The 9,919-nt window shown below is 46.8% G+C and overlaps 1 protein-coding gene across 1 annotated transcript; it reads left to right on the top strand.

Moving 5' to 3' along the window:
- The first annotated feature begins 6,509 nt into the window (after window positions 1-6,509).
- LOC111071784 (probable tyrosyl-DNA phosphodiesterase) lies at window positions 6,510-8,800 on the top strand. Its single transcript, XM_022363298.2, has 5 exons — window positions 6,510-6,732; window positions 6,791-7,337; window positions 7,394-7,783; window positions 7,835-8,432; window positions 8,495-8,800. Exons 1-5 carry the CDS (start codon window positions 6,657-6,659, stop codon window positions 8,624-8,626), a joined length of 1,743 nt encoding a protein of 580 aa, XP_022218990.2. The 5' UTR covers window positions 6,510-6,656; the 3' UTR covers window positions 8,627-8,800.
- The last annotated feature ends 1,119 nt before the right edge of the window (window positions 8,801-9,919 follow it).

Here is a 9,919-nt window from a genome sequence, read left to right as displayed (position 1 = left end):
GTCTTGCAAAATTAACTTACACTTATAAAGTGAAGGGTATATTTCGACAGCGCTGTAAAAAACGTATGCATGTGCACACATACAGTCGTCGCGACGACTCGTATATTGTCTTTGGTAACGGGTTCCCACAGGTAGGGTAAAAATCTGGTTTTTAGGGTTTTTAGCAGCCAAAACAAATCAAATTTCTATATTTCAATTTTTCAGGTGCTTTAGGTTCGGTCATATGGCGCAACACTGCAAGAGCGGGGCGAAATGCCACAAATGTGGCCAAGAACACAACAGTGACACACTCTGCACAGGGCTAACCTGTGCAAATTGCAAGGGGGAACATGCTGCAACTCACCCGCAGTGCGAGACCAGGAAGAAGGCGTAGAGAAGGCGAGAAATTCGTAAAAACGTCGTCCGTGGTGTCTTCTCTGGCCCAGGAAAAGCTGAACACATTGGGAGCCAAACTAACAGCATTCCTAGGGAGCCAAGCAATATACAGAAAGGGGACCCGGTAGTAACGAAGTTTATTCACGAGATTAGGGAATTCGTTAATGACTCCAATGCAGAGGTAGACCGTCTGCAAATCACCCAAGGGATGGAAGAGGGGTACCTTAACATATAACAATGAAGATTCTTCAACTAAACATTCAAAGTGTGACTTATAATAACAATAAACAGCTCCTAAACATGTTCCTACTGAACAACGATATCGATATTGCCATCCTCTCGGAGATTTGGGTGGTTAACAACGCGGACTGCAGTATTCTAGACTATAACTTTTTTTGCAAGCCCAGAGAGGACGGTTACGGCGGAGTAGGCATCTATACTAGAAAAAGCATACGTTTTAGCATCCCTAAAATAGACAACAATTTAGAAGTCGTAGGAATTAAGACCTTTATCCTACGCCAGATTTCTGGGATGACGCCACTGAGCCATATCCTGTTTATAATTTCAAAAATAGCCTGTTTTCTTCCCACTGGAAGCTGCTGAAGCGTCCTGAACGAGATGCCACCTGGGCTTCTCGCTGAATTTGGATTCCTAGATTTCAAAAAAGACAGAAATTCTTCCAGGACCAAGGGTTCAGGGTCACCTGGACTTTTTCATTGTTTGCTTCCACAAAGAGATTTCCACTGCCAACACAAAAATAAGACCTGCGAAATTCTGTGTACTGCGCCGTTTGTTGTATGAAATAGCTAGGATACTTAATCGAGTCCTCGAGTATCAGTTTCGTCTCCTTCTCGAAGATCTTCATTGGATAGCATAGCCGCCTTCAGGTGTGTGGGCGTTTCATATCGTATCATAATTACTTTCCCACTCCACTTCATCATATCATATCATATATGTGTGTGGTGCATGATTTCATATGAATTTGTGGCATTTACAATGTGGCATTACTCTGGAAGTACCACGGAAATTACTGCCCCAAGACCACCTTCTTCCGCCAGCTGTATGCGGAGGTCATTAGCAACAAGCAAAGTCAATCAACAAGGGATTGATACAATACACAATTTTTAATGATCTCTGAATTGAAGCGCCTAGGAACGTTTGGGGGCTACAGATACAAAGTAAGCGTGCGACAATTAAAGGCCGAAAAATGAGTACATCATCAAGTTTGGACGATGTCGAGACGGATCTCGTTTGGATGGATCTGGAGATGATGTTATTTACTTATTTAATATTTAAATAAACGAGGCAGGGGAACACTTTTAGTGGACAGACTTTTGCTTGTAGACGCGACTGTCTCCTTATTTTTGCCAGCAGCAGAGCTTTCATTGGCCCGGTGGGGATCATCTAATCGGATAACCTTGGATAGTGGGACATCATCTGGGTCGAGAGCGTGCTCGTTTGGCCTCTTAGTTTCTGTGGCCTTTTCTTTCGTATCTATCATCAACTTTGCCAACTCTTTATTCAAAAATTTTGGGTTGTTCTTGAAGAATCGGCGCATCTTCTTTTTGTATCTATTGGAAGGAAAGGATGAATAATTTTGCGCTGCCATTCCTCAGCAACAATTTTTTGGCGCTGCGATATCGTACGGGGCAGCCAGCTAGAGTCGCGATTCAGTTCCTTGCATTTTTTCATCGTGAACCGCAAATAGCCAGTCAATGGCATTTTGGGCGCTCCAGCGGCAGGAAAATATTGTTCGAACAATGTTCGTTACTTACAAACTTCGTCGCTGCTGTCGGAGCTACTTGAGCTGGAGACCGAGCTGGATTCCGAGTCCGAGTCCGAGCCGGAGATTAGGACAGGCTCCTCGTGGCTTTCGTGGACTAAACGCATATGTTCTTTTGTTTGTGGTCCACCCACGCACTCATATGAACAGTACAAGCATCTATAATTCCTTGCACCAATTTCACAATGATATTTTCTGTGGAATGATAACGAAGTTTTCAGCATAGTTTTTCGGCATGTTTCGCATTTTGCGAATCCGGATTCTGGTTCTCTAAAAAATATAAACAAATGAAAATATAAAATATATGTTGATAATAATTACTTACATCGCTGGAAGAAGAACTGTCAGAGCTTGCATGGCCAAAAACTTCTACCCATCTTCTAAACGTAACAGGTACATAGGTCTTTGTTCCATGGGCGCTCGTCCCATGGAGGTAGAGGTTGCTTGTCTTGTTCATCGGCCATTGCTGAAAAACGTAAACAAAAACCGGCGTCGGTTTGCAGAAAATTAGTATGTCCAGATAGTAGATGATGCCAACTCGGTGGAAAATGGATGGACGCAAAATGAGAGCACATAAATGGCTGACTTTGCGGGTAATTTTAAATTTAATTTAAATTAAAGTGGTTTCTGAAATTTATGCTGCTGTTGTGTGTTTTGCTAAACTTTGAAATGTAATCCAACAATATATGTAGCTTAGCAGGTAAATTTAAAAATAAAGTATATATATTTATATTTGTGCTCAATAATTGAGCTGCTCATTTAGCTCAATTTTTGAGCACAACGGCGCCGACAACTCGGCGCCGACGGCCGAGATCTTCTCAATTTTTCGGCGGCGCTGATCGCATGTCATTCGCAAGTTCGAGAAGTGTCGAGAAGTTTCTAAAGTGGTAATATTTATATACATATATAATTTATTCTTTATATATATTTTTTTTCCTGCCGAGTTCCGTTCTTTTCTGTCGGCATGTGTGTGTGCATAGAACGGCATGTATTCATACATATGCACATACATACACTAACAATTACTATCCTGCTTTTCTTTTCTTTCCAGATCAAAAATGTCGTGATCTGGTGGCCGTGCTAAATGGCGCGAGCAAGAGCAACACTGCAAGTCTCAAGGAGGTGATTAGCGAGGCATTAGGCATGCAATCCAGAGGGTATCAGGGCGGTCACTGATGAGCTCTGTGTGGAGATCCAAGTCTTACAGCCTTGTCACGAAGGATGACATCGCAGCTACGGGCGCAAGCGTCGGCGCACCTGCGTGGACACCGACCGTCAAAAGTTTGAGGCCACTGCGACATTAGCTGGCGAAGCTGATGTGGAACTTAGTCCGGAGTGTATCTGAGGACGATGTCTCAATCGGACATCAGCCCGGCAAGGTGGACCAAACCGTATGCTGCCTCAGCGTGGGTCCAGGGAAGGGCCGGGGATCTCTCGAGCAGGCGGAAGGAGACGCACCACTACGCGGGTAGCTCAAGATGTCCAGCAGCCAAAGGTGGACCAGTATACCGACGCAATGATGAAGCTACTGGAGGCGACTCTAAACCACTGCACATTAGCTGGGAGTATGTGGACTTTAGTGTCTACCTCGCCGAAGCGTTCGCGACAACCTAATGGCCGATAGAGGCATTTTGGAGGCGACTTCAACGCTGGGCAGAGAGCCAGGGTCGCTGGAGTCCATCGCACCCCTGGACATCGCTCTCCTAAATCAGGGAGTGCAGCACACCTTCTCAAGAGGAGAAGTCGGTTCGGTGGTGGATCTCACAGCTCCGACTGTGCTCATGCTCCGACAGCATGAACACGGCGATGTTCACAGCCTGCGACGCCACTATGGCCCAGAGGAAACACTACAGCCGTCACCACCCACCCGTCTTCTGGTGGAACGACAGTATAGCCCAGCTACGCCGAGAATGCAACCACGCACGACGCCGCTGCCAGCGCTCTCGCGGTAACCCCCTATTTGGGCAATGGCAGGCAGCCTTTAGGGACTGCAGGCGCGCGTTCAAGGCCGCCATTAAGGAGAGCAAACGCGAATGCTTCCTGGCCCTCTGCGACTCTGCCGAGCACAACCCGTGGGGAATGGCGTATAGGTAGGTGGCCAATAAAATGAGCGGCAACAAGAAGCAGGCACCCCCATCAGAGCCCGACCTGGTCGGATCCATTGTGCAGGAGCTCTTCCCGCACATGGTGGACCACATCGAGGTGACCCATAGCTTACGGGAAACGCCTAACCAGGCTCCCTTTGAAGAGGTGACGCTCGATGAGGTGAAAACCGCAGCCCGGAGCATTAGCCCAAACAAAGGCACAGGGCCAGACTCTATACCAAATAGAGCGCTCATTCTCGCCCTTTCCCTGCGCTCGGACTTCTTTGTCGTGCTTTTAAACCAGTGTCTTCGAGAGGGAGTTTTTCCGGAGCGGTGGAAGAAGCAGAAGCTAGTGCCTATCCCCAAACCAGGCAAACCACCAGGGGCAGCGTCGTCTTGCATCTGCCAATCTGCCTGATCGACACGGCAGGAAAGCTGCTCGAGAAGGTTATTTGCTCCCGTTTGGACCAAGCTATCACGGTGGCGGGAGACCTCTCGGCGCACCAGTACGGATTTCGCAAGGCCAAATCGACCATTGACGCCATGAATCGAGTGGTGGGCACTGCATCGTCTGCAATTGCGGGAACTCGATGGAGGGGGGGTGGCAAGGAGTACTGCCTGATAGTCACTCTTGACATCAGGAATGCCTTCAACACAGCCAGGTGGAGCTGCATCCTGAGGGCCCTGGAGGGTTTCAATACGCCAAGCTACCTGCTAAGCATCGTACGAAGCTACTTTGAGAGGAGGCTGCTGCTGTATGGCACGCAGACCGGCACGAAGCAGCACGCGGTGACATTTGGCGTTCCGCAGGGTTCGGCCCCCTACTCTGGAACGCGATGTACGAGCCTCCCCCTCGGAGTGCACGTGGTGGGCTTCGCGGACGACGTAGCCATATTGGTGGTCGCGAAAGAGTTGGCGGTGGTAGTGGTGATCTGCAACCAGGCGATCGCGCACATCCAGCAAGGCTGGAACAAGTGGGACTGGAGCTTGCGCCCCACAAGACCGAGGCAGTGCTGGTGTCCAGAGATGGCCAGCATCACGGTCTCAAATGCAACAGTAAGGTCCCAGAGAGCGGTGAAGTACCTGGGCGTCATGATTGACACACGGCTCTGCTTCGGAGAGCACCTGGCATACATGAGCGCGATGGCGGCGTCCAGCTATGCTGCCCTCTCAAAGATAATGCTGAACACGCGTGGACCTAAGCATTGTCGTAGACTCCTGCCGACGAGTGTTACGAGATCGGTGATGCTCTATGCGGCGCTAGTCTACGCCAGGGGATTCCTCGCTCCGGATCATATGTGCCTTCCGAACGGTGTCCGATGAGGCAGCCCATGTCATCACTGGAGTGACACCCCTCGAGTACCTGACGGACGAACGGTCCACCTACTAAATGGAGACCCATGGCAGGGGCATTGCAGAGGCGGCGAAGAAAATGGTGTGCACAATGCTGCAAGCAGCAGACAATAGGAAAATGGTAAAACCGATGGGACACGGGCACCAAGGGACGGTGGACCCACCAGACCCCGAACATGTCATCTTTTCGTGTGGAAGATTTGGCGAACAAAGGCATCTGCTGGAAGTCGCCCTGGGTGGTGCCATTACTACCCGGAATCTGGTGCCGTTTATGCTCCAGTCTCCGGAGCACTGGGAGGCGACAAGCAACTTCGCAGCGACCATCATGTCGGAACTGCGCGCTGTTGAGCGAGAGAGAAGGGAGCGGATAGGCGCCGCCTCAAGTGTGAAGCAATGCTTCACGGCCGTACCACACATGAAGAGCTCGCCCAGCCATTTACCTAAATTTTTCAGTTTGTACATAGATAGATATACACTAGAGTAAAAAAAACGAGAAGGAACGTGTGAGTCGCTTCTGGGGACGCGACTCTACTTATACCCGTACTCAGTCAGTATATACATTTTTGAGCATATGATTTTTTAAAATTTTAGAATTAAAAAAAAAATTTACATTTAACATTTTTTGCTACACTTGTTATCTGCATCTACATCTACAATGTATATTCTACATCTAACATGTAGATTGTACATGTACCATTCATATTCTACATCTCCTCCGCTAGGGGTTGCTCGCGCACTGAACGCGGCAGAGTGTGCGAGCGAGAAAGAGAATCAGTAGCGTGTCTCTGGCAGGGTTAGGCAGAGGAAGCAACTGAAAATTAAACTATCAAATAAACTATCGCAGAAAAGTAGCCTGTGATTTTTTGGTAGCAATATTTAACGACTACTGTGACTTCGATGTTTTGCATCTTTGTGGTATTTTTCTTGCTATCGAAAAAGTGCCAGCAACAGCTGAGCGCGCTTGTGTTTTTTCCGAAGAATTTGCAAATTTCTTGCTTTGTTTAGTGGTTTTTTCCATTAATTTGCTTTCGTTTGTCCATTAAATTACTGAAATAAGCAACATGAAGGAGTGTCCGTTTGGCGAGAAGTGCTACAGAAAGAATCCCATACATTTTGGCGAGTTTTCCCATGCGCATTGTAGGAAAATGCTGTGGTCTGGCGTCTTTAAATTCCTATTAATGTTTGTTCTCTGCAGTGGATGCCATTTACGAGAAGGGAAATGGAGGCGGTGACTATGACATACCCGACAAGTACTCATCAGAACTGATTCACACGCAGTTGAAGCTTCTGGAGAAGGTCTTACCAAAGCCGGCGGCCGCCAAAGCCAAGGAATCCTCTGCTGCAGTTCCTGAAGCACCCAGAAATGCTCCAACTTCGAGAGCCACTGCCTCAGCTAGCTCCTCGTCGAGCTCGTCTAACGGTATCGCAAGTACTTCCTCAGCTGCTGCCAGGGACACCTCGAATTTGGCCAAAAAACAGAAGCTGGCAGAGCGTAACATCCGGGATTACATTCCCGTGGTCGTGGAGAAGGGAGGGATGGCCAAGAAGCTAGAGCGTGCCGCTCCCTACAACATGTTCCTCACGGCCATCACAGACTCGAAGCCCACGCACCAGGAGCCGCTGAGCGTGACCCTGCAGGAGATACTCGATGAAAGCCTGGGCGAGATCGAGAGCAGCGTCCAAATCAACTTTATGGTGGACATTGGCTGGCTCCTGGGACACTATTATTTTGCAGGGATACTGTAAGATCTACCTAAAACCATTCAATCATCAGGATAATCATTGGTTCATTTTCTAGGGACAAACCCCTGCTGGTTCTGTATGGCGACGAATCGCCAGAGCTTCTGGGTATTGGAAAATTCAAGCCCCAGGTGACGGCCATTGGTGTGAAGATGCCCACACCCTTTGCCACATCGCATACAAAGATGATGCTGCTCGGCTATGCCGATGGGTCCATGAGGGTGGTCATCTCCACGGCGAATCTCTACGAAGACGATTGGCATAATCGCACGCAGGGCCTCTGGATAAGCCCGCTTCTCCCAGCAATGTCCGAGGATGCAGATACGGCAGCAGGTGAAAGTCTGACGGGTTTCAGGCAGGACCTCATGCTGTACCTGGTGGAGTACAAAATCAGCCAACTGCAGCCATGGATAGCGCGCATTCGGAAGAGCGATTTCAGTGCCATCAAGTGAGGGATCGCAACCGAAAGTGGATCGAAAATAACTAGATTTTCCTTTAGTGTCTTCTTTGTGGGCTCTGTGCCTGGCGGACATCGCGAGGGTTCGGTGCGTGGCCATCCCTGGGGCCATGCCCGTCTGGGTTCGCTGCTGGCCAAGCACGCGGCCCCCATAGAAGATCGCATTCCCGTCGTCTGCCAGAGCTCTAGCATAGGGAGCCTGGGCGCCAATGTGCAGGCCTGGATTCAGCAGGACTTTGTCAACAGTCTGCGCAAGGACTCCTCGCCCGGTGGAAAACTCCGCCAGATGCCGTCCTTCAAGATGATTTACCCGAGCTTCAACAACGTCTCCGGCAGTCACGATGGGATGATCGGAGGCGGTTGCCTGCCGTATGGCAAGAACACCAACGACAGGCAGCCGTGGCTCAAGGGTCATCTGCAGCAGTGGAAATCCTCCGATCGTCATCGCTCCCGGGCCATGCCCCACATCAAGAGCTATACCCGCTATAATCTGGCCGATCAGTCGGTCAATTGGTTCGTCCTGACCTCGGCGAATCTCTCGAAGGCGGCCTGGGGCTCCTTCAACAAGAATGCGAGTCTGCAGCCTTGCCTTCGAATTGCCAATTATGAGGCGGGCGTGCTTTTCCTTCCCAGATTTGTGGTTAGTCACTGGATTCTCATCTTAAATGGTTTACTCTTCATTCATTGATTGTGTGTTTTCAGACTGGCGAGGAGACTTTTCCCTTGGGTAATAATCGTGATGGGGTGCCAGCCTTTCCATTACCTTATGATGTTCCCCTCACGCCTTACCTGCCCGATGATAAACCATTTTTGATGGATTACCTACAAGGATAAGCGTTATAGGCTGAATTTCTGATCGAACGATTTCTGTATTAAGTTTTACCAGTGAAAGTTTTGTTCATTTCATTCCCAAGGATGGAATTTTTTTCCTCAATATAATATGTAAAAGCTGGCTTATCTACAGGTTAAGTATTTGTTTTCAACATGAATTATATACAGATAAAAAAGTTATGCTAATGTTCTTTATTGTTTTGATCGTATCGAATTTCTTTTCGAAAGGATATTTTTAACAAACAGGGGAGAGGGATGGTCCAAACATAGTGCCGGAAATACGGTACACATCCTGAAAATACATTTATTATATTGGTTGTGTTGTTTGATTATTCAAATTTGAACAAATAATGTGTGCTTGCAAAGGTGAACAAGAAAAACAGTTTCGAAAGCATATTGAATTGAAGGATCCGGTAGAGCGAGAGAGAAAGGAGGACCAAACTTCAGACCTCAACTTTAGCAGGAAAAGTATTTTGAACAATAGTTGTGATATTATTTTCAAAATAAAGCGCCGATAAGTTCCGCTTATCGCACACAAGTATCGATATTTTGTTTAAGTACTACCCTGTGCATCAATTATGGTTGCATGACACTAACTTTTACAGGATTTAAAGGGTATAATTAAAAAATTAGGAAACTTGATCAACTTAAGAACAGTTCAGATGAAACATATCGTTGTTCTTCTTTTTGTAATTGAATAGAAGGGATGGGTTGCAAGGAGAGTTCACAAAAAGTATAAATTTCCGTTTTTTAAATGCTTAAAAAAAGGGGGGCTATGTGGGCTAAGTATATTTCATCATGGTGTGGCAGCCCGCAGCAACTACGAATTGCAGAGTCTGGCAGCGCCACAAACAACGACGTCACATACGTTTTATGTTGTTTTTGTTTGAACCTTTTTATGTAAAGAATGCAATAAAAAGGACTTCTGAAAACTAGCTAATCTTGTACAAAATTTATGTATCTATCGGTTAAAATGATCTGGTTAGGGTTGAGAGGGCTAACTAGCTAGTAATATTAAACCGAATATCAAAATTGAGGAATATCAACGTTGAATGTTTTGAAAAAAACAATCCATACTATCGTGATAGTATCGGGCTCAAATAATTATTAATTATTTTTTTGTTTATATTTACTGGTTACTAACCTGATTAAATAGAGAGGGGTTAAGCTATTTTTTTTCTCGGCTTCTGAGGTTTATTTATTTATTTCAATTTTTATTTATTTATTTCAATTAACAATTATCTGCTAATTATGGAATAGGAATAAAAAACAAACTAATTATATATGTACAAGACA

Source organism: Drosophila obscura, unplaced genomic scaffold (genome assembly GCF_018151105.1).
Source record: "Drosophila obscura isolate BZ-5 IFL unplaced genomic scaffold, ASM1815110v1 contig_14, whole genome shotgun sequence".
Lineage (NCBI taxonomy): Eukaryota > Metazoa > Arthropoda > Insecta > Diptera > Drosophilidae > Drosophila > Drosophila obscura.
This window is presented reverse-complemented; position numbering and strand designations above follow the sequence as displayed.

Coding starts and splice junctions, on each gene's coding strand:
- LOC111071784 (XM_022363298.2), top strand. CDS start 6,657: ATGAAGGAGTGTCCGTTTGGCGAGAAGTGCTACAGAAAGAATCCCATA. Junction 6,733..6,790: donor CGAGTTTTCCCATGCGCATT/GTAGGAAAATGC, acceptor TGTTCTCTGCAG/TGGATGCCATTTACGAGAAG. Junction 7,338..7,393: donor TATTATTTTGCAGGGATACT/GTAAGATCTACC, acceptor TTCATTTTCTAG/GGACAAACCCCTGCTGGTTC.